Source organism: Mus caroli, unplaced genomic scaffold, assembly GCF_978045245.1.
Source record: "Mus caroli unplaced genomic scaffold, Mus_caroli_1 scaffold_4, whole genome shotgun sequence".
In the NCBI taxonomy this organism is placed as follows: domain Eukaryota; kingdom Metazoa; phylum Chordata; class Mammalia; order Rodentia; family Muridae; genus Mus; species Mus caroli.
The window spans coordinates 39,642,327-39,656,979 of NW_028227259.1; the positions used below are offsets into that span (position 1 = coordinate 39,642,327).

The 14,653-nt window shown below is 51.3% G+C and overlaps 1 protein-coding gene across 2 annotated transcripts in view; it reads left to right on the forward strand.

Annotated features, from left to right (window-relative positions):
- CUNH4orf50 (chromosome unknown C4orf50 homolog) overlaps nt 1-14,653 on the forward strand; it is a 71,649-nt gene that overhangs the window by 3,296 nt on the left and 53,700 nt on the right. For both annotated transcript variants that reach the window (XM_085836177.1, XM_029477846.2), the window contains exons 2-5: nt 1,992-2,130; nt 5,197-5,742; nt 12,369-12,474; nt 13,354-13,472. In XM_085836177.1, the coding sequence (XP_085692303.1) occupies nt 1,992-2,130; nt 5,197-5,742; nt 12,369-12,474; nt 13,354-13,472 (910 nt within the window). The remainder of the gene's footprint in view (nt 1-1,991; nt 2,131-5,196; nt 5,743-12,368; nt 12,475-13,353; nt 13,473-14,653) is intronic.

Here is a 14,653-nt window from a genome sequence, read left to right on the forward strand (position 1 = left end):
GTAGGGTCACACCCAGACACCTTTGGCACTGTGATTCCTAGCTGCTTGATTCCTGCTCCTGAGCTGAGCACCCCTCCTCGTCTCCTAGCCCACTTCAGAGCTGTAGCAAACCAGGTGCCTTAGTGCTGTTGTGGCTTTCTTCTCCACAGTCAGCTCCACCCTGGCCTCCTTCTGACTAGCTGGAGACCAGTTGTCGGTCTCCTCTCACTGACTTGACTTCACCTGCTCTGCAGCCTTCTGGACACGTGAAGGGCGACACCCTTCCTGCAGGGACCAGGATCTGGGTGTATCTGGGACCACAGCTTGGCTACTGCACTGCACTGCACTGAGTCAGAAGCAACTGTCTTCTCTGGTCAGGGCACAGGTTGCTCCCCCAAATAAAGAGAACAGCTTCCTTTTGCCCTTTCAACTCTCAGTGCATCTCAAAAGCAGTGAGAAGGCACCAGTTCACCTCCTCACTCATTAGCTTGAGAGGACCTATTCAGGAGGGATAGAGGGACTCACCGAGGAGAGGAAACCTTGGCCAGGTCTTAAAGAGCAAGAGCATACTCTTTCATCTTAACAAAACCCTGTGAGCAGAGCCTGTATCTTACAGAGGAAAATCTGAGGGTCATAGACGTAACCCAGTTAGGCTTCAATGGCTGGTAAAGACAGAGCCCATCCCTCCCAGTGGATCAGGGTCTGAGATGGAGGAGAAGGCCACTGGCTGGTCTGGCTGGTCTTAGAGGTGGTAGATAGAGGGATATCTCCGGCTAACGTTACCTAGCATGAAGGCAAGGCTAGCACTGAACAGAAGGAAACGTCTCGTCTTGTGGTTCTTCTGGTGGGGGCATCCTGCTTGTGTCACTTCCTTTGTTTGCAGTCAGGGTTTGTCCCCTCCTGGCTAGGCACAGTCTCTAGAGTCTCGTCATGCAGCACAAAGCCCTGCATGGCTCAGCCACTCCGTGTCAGTCCTACAGGCTGTTCCCAGCATCTCTTGTGCAAGTGCAAGCCACACAGACGTGACCATGGTTTCTGTTTTCGTGACCATGGTTTCTGTTTTTATCACAGACACCTTTTGACTCTCAGTCATTTCCTTAGGAGATGTGCGCAAGTGTGGAGCCAGAATGGGAGGCAACAGTGAGGAGGATTAAAAGTCAGCCTAGAATCCACAATTCTGTGTTACCCTGGGAAATAATTGCTTCTCGGGTCCTCGGTTTTCTCCTGTGTGAAATATATGACCTGAAGGATGCTTAAGTTGCAACCATTGGTCTGATGGTTAAAAAAAAAAAAAAAAAGAAAAGAAAAGAAAAGAAAAAGAAAAAAGAAAAAAGAAAAAAAGAGGATCCTGGCTGGTCGGCCTCCCCTCAGTGTCTTTCGCTCATCATGTAGGGCTGAGAAATACATAGGATTGAATTTTGTGGTAAGTGATGCTGGTGTGTGTGTGTGTGTGTGTATGTGTGCGCACACATGTATGTAGTATGGTTATCCATGCAACATCCATCTGCATTCATGGAGAGGCCCAGACAGGACATGAGCGTGTCTTCCTCCATAACTCTCCACCTAATTGCCTGGAAGCTCACATCTTGCCTAGGCAGGTTGAGCAATAAAGTCCTAAGTTCTGTCTGTCTCTGTTACAGGGATGGCTTTTATGTGGGTGCTGGGGATTTGAACTAAGGTCCTCTTGTTCACTGAACAAGTGCTCTTCCCCACTTAGCTATCTTCCCAGCCCTTTGTGGTAGGTCAGAGACTCTCTAATGAGATAGATATGACTGGGTTGGTGGCTCAACCTGGCCATCCAGTGGCAGGGAAGCGGGAAGTGAATCGCCGTGACTTTGAGACCAGTCTGGGCTACGGAGCTTAAGCCCTAGCTGATCTAGTATGTGGGCGGTTGACAATGAAACCCTTAGACCAGCAGCTGAGCAGGACTGGTGGTGGTGGGGTTTACACAGTGGCTTGGACACTCAGTCTTCACTTTCTATCCTGAGTGTCTCCTGCTTCTCTTTCCGCAGGGTCCAGGAGCTGGAGCTGTCAGAGAGGAGGCTTCTCTTGAAGGTGGAACAGCTGAGTGCCTGTGTGGCCGAGGAAAGAAGTGCCACAATCCATGTCCAGGAGCAGCTGCAGGCACTGAAGGGGACACTGGTCAGCCAGGTTCGTATCCCTTCCCCTTCCCAGCGCCAGGTCGGGTGATCAGCCTGGGCCTCAGTTTCTCTGTCTGACCTCTCCCTGCCTGCCTCCTAGGCCTCCCGGGGAAGCTTGGGTGTTGGTATCTTTCTCATGCCTGGGTCCTTGAGGTCGGGAAGTGGCCAGTGCAGGTTTCTCTCTTCAAATTGCTGTGTGAAGGCAGGGACAGAGGGAAGATAAGAACCCGTTCTTGGGTGGAGGAGGGACTTGAGTATGCTGTGGGTGTGGCAGGAGAAAGACACTCAGGGAACTGGGGACAAATCTTCCCAGACCTTTCTGGGAAAGGTATTTGAAGTATGGGAATGAGGCGGACCAACACTCTGCTGTGGAGAGCCAGGAAAAGCTGTATATGTAGGGAGGGAAAGGCTGGCAGGTATAGCAGGAACTCCAGAGGGGCCATTGCAGAAACGAGGAAGACAGTTAAGCTTTGGAGAGTAGGGAGGCAGAGCACAAGAAACAGCCCCACCAAGAAGTGAGTGGTTCAGGGCCAGGTTGTGGAGGCAAACCCTAGTTCTCCTGCTGAATTGGCTGTGTGACATTGGACAAGTGACACAACCTCCCTGGGCCTGCTTCCTCATATGTAAAATGGGAATATGCTACCCACCTCTCAGGTGGGTATATGAGCGAAATGGGTACATGCACATAGAACACTCAAAGAAGAGGGCATCTTTTAATGTCATCTGCACTGGCCATTCTTATCCATCGTAAGACACTTTTCAGGGGACAGGTGATGCAGGCCACATTGCAAAAGGAATATATAACAGATGGACCCACACCTCTGCAATAGGTACCCAATGATGCCTGGGTACCCAGTTTCCAGGCTTCGGGGGCACAGCTTAGTGGGGTATTAAGATTGCAGGGTGCAGACCATTCATGGGATGTGAACTCAACTTGAACAAGCAAGGCACCCACTAAAGGGGGTGTTGTTTCTCAGGTTTTGTTCAGCTGTGTGTGTATGTGTGTGTGTGGCAGTGGGCAACTATGGGACAACTAGGGTACATGACATGGTATTCACTGAGACAAAAATGTAAAGTGGAAAGTCCAGCTCAGCTCAACTTAGCCCTTGGGTACCAGTGGGCCAGCCTAGAGTCACTCTCACCTTTCCCCTGACCACTGGAGGCAGACTTAAGTTAAATTGAACCCTTGTCTCACGTGGCCTTAGCCTCTCAACCCCGGGGGAGTCTTCAGAGAAGCAGGGTACAGGCTGTGCCTCTGCACTGGGACATGTGGTTCCTCTGAGGAGACATTGTAAGGTGTTTCAAGCCTTGCTTTCTGTACACCTGGGATCCCCAAGGAAGTCAGGGACAGTCCTGCAGTGGAGATGCTTGTAGTGTGGTGGCAGATGAATGGTGAGGGTGACATGCAAGCCACTAATTGCATTAGTGGGATGAGGGGTGTTGGGGAGCCCAGGGAGCTATCAGTCCTTTTCACATGCTTCTCCATTGTCATTACATGTCTGTGAGGAACGGTCTGTGATGGTGGGTGTGGGAGGGTCCAGCCCACCATGGGCAGTGCCATCCCTGGGCAGATCCTGAGCTGTCTAAGAAAGCAAGCTGAGCACGAGCCAGAGAGCAGCAAGAATGTTCTCACACAGACCTGTCAAGAGGCCCATGTACAGACTCAGTGGTTTGGTCAGGGTCAGAGGTGGTCCAACTGCAGCCCATTCCCCAACCTTAACTTCTAGCCTTTATATTTTTGTTGGAGAGTTTGGAATGTAGGAGTTAGTATCACAGGGTTTTCTGAACAGGCTTTGGGCATTAAAAAAATGTGTGTCATCTGTCACAGGTGCCAGCTTTGCTCTGGTCCTACTCCCAGTGAGCAAAGAGGCCTCATTTCCACAGCAAGCTCTGGTCATCCTGAGAGGTGTCGAGGGCCCACCCACCCATGCCGTGGATCCCCAGGCTCCCAGAACCATAAAGGCACCCAGGACAGAATCCACACCATTATAAAGCCAGGAAGATCCAAAAAACTCAACTCCAGTTTTTATTCCCTCCCCACACCCAGTCAATAAACTACCCCACAAAGCCAGCCTGGGCTGGTCTTGCACGTCCTTTCTCCTTTGGCAAACGCCTCTTTCACCTGCAGGCTCTCTGGCAGCAGAGGAAAGCAGCTAGCTGGTGAGAGAAAGCTTACCACAGAGGCAGTGTTTGCATGTCAGTCCAACTCACTGTCTGGGGTAGGGAGAAGGCTGGGTGTCTGAATATGGAGAAGTGTTCCCTGCTCAGCAAGATGGCCAAAGGGACAGATAAAAAGCCCTTGAGGCAGACACAAGGCTCCCATGCTGTGCTCCAGAGCTGGCTGCAAGAATTTTAGCTGTCCCATTATATAGATAGCTTCTGAATGTGTGGTGGGGCTAATGACAGCTCTAGTTCAGCGGGGTGGGGGTAGGGGATGATGGGTTGGGGGGGTGATGGGTTGGGGTGGTGGGGTGGGGTGGTGGGGTGGGGACAAGGTATTCATAGTTGTGAACAGTTAGCTACTGAGGCTTACTGGCCCCTGCTCAGCTCACTTCACTGACCTGGGAAGCTCTGGAAAGTTCTGTGGTGTTTGGAAATCGGTGTGTCAGGACTGTTGAGATGAAACAACTCCAGAGACCCTCTGCAGGGTACTGCTCCTCCAGCGCACTGAACACTCTTCCGCACGCAGACTTAGGGAACTCAGGGAGATTTGGGGCTATGACAAGGATGAGGTGAATGTGACTCTTGGCTGCAGTGTCAGCAAACTCAGTAATCAGCATAACTTTAAATTTTTGTTTATTTATTTTGTGCATGCACATACACGTGCCACAGTGGCGGTTAGAGTCCAACTTGTATAGGTTTTTCTCCTACCACATGTGGGTACCCGGGACCCAACTTGGGTCTTCAAAATTGGTGACAAGTGACATTAACCCTCTGAGCCATCTTTGGTCCTAGCGCAACATGATAATAAAAAATACCCACCATGCACAAAATAAGGGAATGTTAGGAAGAGAGATCAAGGCGAGCAAGGAGCGTGTCTGGGGCTTCCTGACACGCCCATCACCGCAACTCCTAGGTGCGGGAGGCAGAGAGTGCGGTCCGACGGCAGCGGCGGCTGCAGGAGCGGCTGCGGCGCAAGGACGAGGCGCTGGCACGGCAGGCGGCGGCCCTGAAGCGTTGCGGGCGGGTGCAGCGGCAGCAGCTGGGCCTGGTGCGGGAGCAGGAGCGCGTTCTGCGGGTGCAGGTGCAGCGGCTGGAGCGCGACGTGCGGCGCCTGGGGCACGCTGCGGGCCTCCTGCTGGCTCAGCTGCAGGCCGCGGACTCGTCGCCTATTTCGGGGAGCTCCGGACCGCAGTTTCTAGCCGGTCCCTTGGGTGATCCTGAGGTCGTAGAGCTAAGCGCGCTGCGAGCCAGGGCGGAGCTCGCGGAGCGGGAGCGGGTGAAAGCGGTGCTCAGGCTGCGGGAGCACAGCGCCACCGAGCGGCAGCTGCGGGAGCAGCTGGAGGAACTGCGCTGCTGCGTGTATGGGCTGACGTTGTCGGAGATTGGCCTGCACAGCCAGGTGGAGGAGCTCGCCCACCAAAATCGGCGCCTGCGGGCCCAGCTGGGGCACCGTAGCCCGGTAAGTGGCCGGAACCCAGGACAGGAGTGATCGCTTGTCCTCCTCTGACTTCTGCCCAGCCACTTGCTTGATTAAGGTCATTTCCCCAGCATCTGGTCATCACTTAGCTGAATCAGAGGCTGGTCCGTCCTTCGCCAACTCAGTCTCCTGCCTCCACCATTCATACACACGAGGTCGCCGTTGCCCTTCAACACATTGGCTTCACTACCCAAATGGCCAGCCATTCGATGTCTACCCACTTGTCCATGCACTTGCAGACCCCCATGTCCAGTTCTACTGTACCCCATCGCCAACCTTGGTGTTACTCTCCTCACCCACTGTTAAAGGTTTGAATGTGGAATGCCCGCTGTGCGCTTCCCCTCCTTCCCCAGGCTTGAGCCCTTGGTCGGAGCTGCTGGTTCTATTTGGGGAGGCTGTGAAACCTTTAGGTCTGACAGGTGTGTCCAATCTGAAGCCCTTGGGATGCATTCTCTCTGGGATAGCTATGCATGTGGACCAATACAAAACCCAAGACTTAAAACGCTATGAGACGAAACAAAACAAAACCAATCATGAACTTCTTGAGTGTGAGTGTGAACTTGGTAGTGAAGACCTTAAGAGTCCTAATGTTGAAAAAGGTTAGACACGCCTGCTAGGAAAGGGCCTGGGTGGAAACGGTGGGTTGCTGGGGTGACTTGAGGTGCTGGCACTTCCTAAGCCCTTCCAGCTGAGAGGAAGCAGAAGCCAAGCTCTTTCCCAAGCTGCTCTCAGCCCCGTGCCTTCCTCGCCATCACTGTGGTCTCTGCATGAAGAGGCACAATAAACCCTTCATCCTTTAAGTTGCTTTGGCCAGGTATTTTATCACACTGAGAAATGATCAGTGCACCCCCACCCCAACACTAGTCTAGCCTTTCACACCCAGTTCAAGGTCAGGGCACCCCCAGACTCAGTGTCTGAGACCTGGTTTGTAGATGGTGCCTTATGGCTGCTGAGTCCTCACAGGGGGAAGGGGCATGTGCCTCTTTAATGGGAGCGATGGTACCACCCAGTAGGGGGTCCTTTCCTATTTAATCACCCGCTGACATTATTGCCTTGGTGATTAGATTCCAACACATGAATTAGGGGGGGCAGAACAAACATTTGGGTGGAGGCATCCATCTGTCCACTGTCACCTGTGTTTCCTTGTGCCCCCATTCACCTGTATCTTCCCCATCTGTCCACTCACCCAGCTGGTTGCCAGGCAGCCAGCCAGTTGCCTCTCATACCCGTTATGGTCTCTCCCTCTCCCTCTTCCTCTCCCTTTTCATCCATCTATTTGACACTGATCGGGCCCCGACAGTCGACAGTGTGTAAGCCATATGAGTGATGGGTCTCAAATCTGAATATAGGTCCCCTCTGGCCCAGCCCCACCCCCAGGGAACTTACTCCTCCTCCCCCCCCGCCACCCCCCTCGTCTTTCCTCTCTACCTGGGCTGTGAACTTCCCAGGCAGGTCCAGCATCCACTGGGCTTTGCAGCCTCCATTCCCAGCAGCAGCACACAGTGTGGGTCCAGGGACTACAAAGGTTTGAGCCTTGCCTGTTCTCCTCATTCTATCTCTTTAAACTTGGGTATGTTTCAAGCTGGGGAGGGATGGCTGGGCATTTATTTCCTCCTTACTTGACAGAAGAGTAAACATCCTCACTCTATGTCTTCCTGCCACGTGCCAGATGTGTTCAAAGCTCCCTTTCAAAGCTGTGGAGACAGGGACAGCTGCTCTCAGCATCCTTGTTCCACAGAGAGGAAGTGAAGACTCTGGTAGTATCTTACCTGTTGCCATGTAGCTGTTGAGAGATAGACCTGGAGATTGGTCCATATAAGACGTGACATCAGGGTGGGTGGCTCCAGCTGCATGAGCCCTGTGCCCATCAAGCCAGAGTGAACTCAGTTCCTTTAGAGAAGAGGGGATATTTCGGAGGCAAGAGGATCAGGACTTCAGGCTACATAGCAAATTTGAGGTCAACTTGGGTGGGTTCCGACTCTGTCTCAAACAGAACCACAACCAAACCAGATTGTCAATACAAGCCAGCTGGGTTTGCTTATTTAAAAATTGAAATGTAGTTTTTGATTGGAACATGGAGTGCTCAAGTTTTCCAGATAACGGCGGCGTTTCTCTTGCCTGGGCGAGCTTACCAGCGTGTTGGTGTTCTGTGGTGCCTTTGCATTGCTTTGTCTCCCACCTGTCTCCGCTGTGTGCTTCTTGTTCATCCAAGAGGAGAGCAAAGTGTATGTACACTCACCATCATCTCCTTGTAATTCTGAAAATAAATGATGCATATGCGGAACTTGTCATTTAGAATCTTTTCTGGGATTGCCATAAATGCACTCTCATTTAGACAATTGGCCTGAGGCTTCATTCTCCCATCCTGCCATTACCCTGAGTGCTGGACTCATTGTTCCCTCAAAGCACGTCTCTGAGAAGAAGAGCAGGTTCCTAGATGCCTGGCAGGGTCTTGCTGTTATTTGTCCATTTCCTGTTCTCCCCTTTAACCCCTTCTGCATCAAGGGTTGTTCTGATCAAGCTGACGGAGGAACTGCCCAGGGAGGGGGAGTGATTTGGCTACAGACACAAAGGTAGCATCGCGACCAGAAGGGAATCATGCCCCCGTCTTTGGTCCTTCACTCTGAATCTGGGGCCAGAGTCAGTAGCTCTTTGGGGCTGTGGGCTTATCAGTGGCTGAATCCTGTAAGATCTGTGCCCTTAGCTGGAAAGCCATCATTGGTCACAAGCATCCATGACCTCAGTGTTACATGCCCTCTCTTCAGATGGCCCTGTGCTCTGGGGAGCTGCATCTTAAATAGGGATTCAACTGTCAAAGCTGAAAGATGTCTCTTGTAGGTTCTCTAAGTTGTCCACAAACAGTTGTCCCCATGCTGTTTGTTGCAGATTTTAAAAAAACAGGCTGCCCTTAGGAACCCATGGTATATTCGAAACAGTGTTCAGTAGTGGGGAGGATCCTGTGCTGAAGAGAGAGGAGGTACTCCTATAGGTGACTGTAGGGAATCACACTACAGGGACAGTAGTGATCCAGACTAGCCAGGATAGCCTTAGGCTGGTTGCTGAACTTCAGTGCCTCGGCATTCTTATGATGAGATGGGACTGAGCCCCATGGACTGTGAAGCTCTGTGAACGAGCCACTCGGTAAGGAAATGAATGCAGGAAGCCACTTGCTCTGGTCATAGGGAGTGTCTTCATGTGACCGTACTTCTTTGAGGAACAGAGATTGGGAGACAAGAGGTTTGGAGTGAGGATCCTTGGGCATGTGTGCAGCAGGCAGTCTTCACAGAGCTGCCGTTTACCAGACACTGCTGTCCTCACGGTAGCCAGCTGACAAGGTGATAGAGTTATTAGTCCTTATTAGTTAGTAGTCATTACAGAAGAGGGAACCGAGAAAGCGAGGGAGAGTCACATGCTCCAGCACATGAAGGAAGCCAGGTCTGAAGGGGAATTACCCACCCCCCCCCCACACACACACCTGTTACCTGCTTCAAGATAGCTCTCTGCTCATGGACTCTGGGCGATGTGCTGTTAGTTACAAGGAGGGCGGGCATTGGGAAAAGACATATTGGTTGCTCCTTAGCCACAAGGTGCTTGCTCTCCTAGGCACTGTAAAGCAGCCAGAAAAGTGCTGATCCCCTATCCCTAGGCTGAGTCTAGGGAGTGAACTCGATTTGCCCAAGCTCAGATAGCTGAGAACTTTCAGAACAGGTTTCTTAAAAAGCTAAGTCCTCCGAAGCCCCAGGGAGGAGTTTGGACAAAGGAAGATGCTGGGGAAAGGAGCAGGGGAAGATGTTGGGTAGCAAGATGCTACTTGTTTGGTGGTGTGCATTCACAGGCTTCCCTGGGAGCATTCACTGTGCTTCTGCAGTGTCCCAGGCACAGTGCTGGGCCCTGGGACTCGGGGGGTGATCTGAGTGTGGCCCAGCTCTTCAAGAACTTGATGGAGATACAGACACAGGTGTAAGCAGTAGTGGTTTAGGCTACCAAGCAGCTATATCAGAAGACAGATAGATGGCCATGACCTGGTCTGCAGGGCCACTGACAGAGGCTTATGTACAGAGATGAAAAGTCAGACTGTCAAGGTCACCATGTCCTCTGTCATCTGATAGCTGAGGCGCTGAAGTGATGGGTATTGCTGGGTGCTGTCTGCATTTCCCTGTCCTCAGTGGGTATAGAGTGAGCCCTGGCATCAGCTGTGGGAACGCTTTCATTGTTGGGAAATGACCTCTGCTTGCATCTCTGCAGGACTGCGTCAGCACCGGTTTGCTGTTCACGATAGAGAAGATAGGGGCACTGAGAAATAGAGAGGGCTTGAGGGAGAATTCTGTGGTCAAGAGCCCTTGCTGCTCTTGTAGAGGGCCAGGGTGTGGTTTTTAGCGCCCACATGGAGTGGATCACACCTGCTCGTTAACTCCAGCTTCTGGAAATTCATTGCCTTCTTCTGAGGGCTTCTGGACACACACAATCCACCATTTACTCAGACACAATAATACACACATCAAACAACTAAGTAACTCTTTTTAAAAAAATACCAAAGGCAAATGGTAAAGCACTTGTGAACATATGTGAGGCCCTAAATTCAGTTCCCTGCAATATAACACACACACACATACACACACACACACACACACACTCACACACACACAATCACACACACAAACACACACTCACACATACACACACTCACACGCACACACAATCACACACACAAACACACATACACACACACTCATATATGCACACACAATCACACACACAAACACACATACACACACACTCATATATGCACACACACGAACACACAAAGAAAACAGAAAGAAATAGTTAATACACACAGCCATTGAAGGGGCCACTGATCTACAGGGTTTGCCTGGGCCTTTGGGAACCTAGGCCTTTGGGGAGGGCTGTCAGGCAGTGAGTATCAAACGTTATAAGAAACCAACTTGATGACTTGGAGCAAGTGTTGCTGATTTAGCGCTCCCATGATGCACCAACTGTATTGGAGAACTACTAATCACTATGTCACTATTTTCTCCATCCAACTTTTCTATTATCCTTAAAGGAATTAATATTTTTATTACAGCCATGGGGTCTATGTGGACATGGACCCCATGAACAGATGTTTACTGTTCTCATTGTTGTGACCAAATACCTGAAAAGAAGGCACAGTCCTAGCATAGTGGGACAGGCATGGTCACTGGGCCATGGGGCAGCTGGTCACATTGTGTTTGCACTTAGGAATCAGAAAGCAGTCAGGAAATGGAGCCAGCTTATCAAATGTGTGACACCTCAAGGCCTGTCTCCAGTGACCTACTTTCTCCAGTGAGGCTGTACTTTCTGAGGGTTCTACAACCTTCTCAAACAGTGCCATTAGCTAGGTCCAAGAGGTCAAACACACAGGCCTGTTTCTAAGAGTCTATGATGCAGCTGGGGTGGGGGGCTTTGATTTGTGGGTAAAAGGATGCAGCATAAACCGTTGCACAGATAGAAAGGAGGTCACAAGCACAGAGTGGCAGAAGGGCAGGACATGGGGGAGGGTGATGGGAATCTGATTGGTGGAAAGGTCAAGGAAGGCAAAAGAAAGCCTCACAGGGGACTTTGCAGGGCACCGGACCCTTACTTACTACCATCCAGCAATGATTGCGTGCTCCAAAGACTAATCTGTTGCAAAAAGGATTCCAAATGAGGGGCAGAGCTTATTGTAGGGTGGCCTTGCTCAGGGACACTCAGGTATCCTGTGGCTCAGTCACAGTCCTGCCCATGACCTGGGGCCTACAGTCACTGGCTGGAACACAGAGCAAGGTATATGCCTGAGATGAAGATGGGCCTTTTTATCTTGCTGCACAGGAGAAGGGGGAAAGGGGAGGCACCCTGGCCTGCTTTGCTTTCCAGTTTAAGTTACTGTCCAGATGTTCAGTGGGATGGGGACAGGTCCGAGAGTTAACTACAAAAAGGCCTGTAAGACAGTTGGCTGGCTGTTAGAGCCCTCCCCCAACATAGCAGAAGGAACAGCCTGTGCACAGAGAATGTGCCCAGCATGGTGGCAGGCCAGGAGGCTACCATGTCAAGGCCAAGAGCCCACTGGGGTCATGACAGCTGGAACTGTCCATAGGTGGCCTCCAGGACCATGGTGGGTATCTTACTCTCTGTCCACACAGATGGCCTCATACAGGTCTGGGGGATACTGCCTGGGTCATTAGCTACTGTCACCTTTGGTACTTGCTCACAAGGGAAAAATGGAAGCATTCAAAATCCCTGAGCAGAAGCCAGTTTTCCAGTGGGACAGAGGGACCACATAGGAGCAAGGCTGGGACTTTGCTCTACCATACAGTTTCTTGTCTGAATGGGCAGACTACTCCGAGGACAGACTGCTACCCCACGTAACTAACTTACTGAAAGAATCTCAGGAGTCACCAGGAACAGTGTGACCTGATAAACCAATGGCTCAGGCTAGGCCCCATGACCAACTTTGAGCCCACTGCTTTCTGATCATTTTCCTTACTTTGGAGACGTCTGACCATTGCTATGAAGGGAAAGGGGCATTGTCCGGCTTGGCGTGGACACTTCAGATGGGCACTATGGTTGTTCTATTTTTTGTCTCTCCCCAGGTTGCCTTGGGCTGTGCACAGAGTGATTCTCCATCTCCACCCAGGGCAGAGGTGCTGTATCCCGGCAGCAGCCACGGTGATGCGTGTGAACTTCAGGGACTAGCAGGTTTGTGGATGCTATGATACGTAGAGGGGCTGCCTGACATCCCTCTGATAGACCAGCTCCCTTAGTCTTCCTGATATTACAATGTTGGGCAGGGTGGTTCACGCCTCTCACAGAGTTGGGGCTCAAGGTCCTACAGCTGGTTAAGGCAGAATCAGGGTGTGTCGTTCCAGGGGTCATTAGCTTAGGATAGTTGGACAATTAAACGTACACACTTGACTCTCAAAGTGTGTCAACACGTTGGTAGTGAGAGCTTGTCCTCACAGAGACATCCATGGCAAGCAGGAGCCATCCTAGCCCCCATACATCCTAGGTGATGCCTTGGGTTGAGGATGAGACTTGCGACTCAGTCTAAGAATTCTGGGGCTTTGAGGTCCCTGGTCTCTTAGCTGTCAGACATGATTTCCTACCTCCCTCCTATAGGAGATCCTGATAGCTCATCCTCAGCCCTCCAAGTGCAAGAGCAGTCCTCAGCCTCATGCTACCCAGGGCTACTGGATGCAGGAGGAGGCAGCTGATGCTTCCCTTATTCATGTCTGGGGAGCAGAGTTGTGGGACAGAATAAAGCATGATGGGACTTGGTGGGACTGTTCCTGAAAGCTGTGCAGGGTTGGGGTAGGGGCATCGCCCTGCTGACGGATGAGGACACCGAGGGTCCTAAAGGCTTCATAGACATGGTCCAGCTATCGTCCATGGAGGGACCTCTGCTCACAGTTGGGAGTCATTCACATCTTCCAACCTCAGGTCCTCACCTGGCAGAGGAGTGGAGCTCATCAGGAGTCACTGTGGGCTACAAGAGTGTCAAGAGAGACATGGTTCTTGGTGGCTATTGTAATAGATCTTCCATGAGTGATTTTTAACCTCAGGGTCTTGCTGTTCTAGGCCAGCTCTCAGAAGAGCCCCCAAGCTGGGCTGGAGATGGACCAGACCCCCACATGATGGTGTCAGCAAGGACCACAGTCAAGCTTCAGAGAGACCTGCCAGTGTCTGAGCATAGACAGGTGAGGCCAGAAGGGTTTTTGGATATGCAGATCAGTGGGGCCTGGATGGCCCTCTATGTGTACAGTGGTGTGCCCCCCCTGGGGAAGTAACAGATTTGGAAGGATATAATTGAGAGGACAGTTTGAGTGAATGGATGCAGTGTGCTGAGACCTAGCTGAGAAGTAGGGTGGTGTGAAAAGAAGCCCCAAATAAGTGTGTCTGGTCTGGGCTACCCCAAGATACCCACATTACCTTAGTGAACCTCCCTGGCCACCCACAGAGCAGGTCGTGCCTCCCTATCCAGAGATAATGAGACCCGAGGGACACTGAACTTCCCAGAGTTCCCCAGCCTTGGAGGTCTCCTTCTTCTGTACTCTGTTGATGCTGGTCCTTCGAGCCGGAAAGACAGGAATGACACGGGCACCAAGTCGGGTTCATGCAACAGCTTCTTTACTTGTTCTTCTTGCAGCTTTTCTTACAACAACTCCCCTTACAACAGTTTCTCTTACTACAACTAGCTTCTACTTAGGGCAAGGGCTAAACAACAAAACCTCCTATACTCGAGCCGACTGACCTCATCTAGATCCACCCCACCTCATCCAATCAGAATTCACACACGCTCCAGGCACGCGCTCAGGTCGGTCACCAATAGGCTGACAAGTCCAGATCACGAGGGATGGTCTAGCCCGGCAGGCAGCCCAGGCATGCATGCAGCCTCACCGTGATGCTCGGGTAAGGCAGGTAACATCTTGGCCCATGCTGCTGCACTGGCTTCCTGCACTCTGTGCCACTCCAATCATCTGGTCTTGAAAGCTGGATCTGAATTCTTCCTGACACTGTGGCAAACCTCTGACCCCAACTTCTGCCTCTTGTCCTAAAGAACAAAGCTGAACTGAAAGTGGTGTCCTGACATGACTCTGTGATTCTGAACCTCATTCATTCTTCATTCCTCATTCATTCATTCATTCATTCATTCATTCATTCATTCATTCATTCATTCATGTATGCATGCATGCATTTATATATATGTTTATGCATTCGTGTATTCATTTATTTACCTCCTGAAACATCCCCTCACAAAGTTTGGCTTCATGTAGAGGAAAGAATTCCACACAGCAAGAGAGAGAGCTGACCTGCCTCCATTATTTAGTCTTCTGCCGGCCCTAAAGAGACATGAAAGGACAGGAAGATGGGGCCCTGT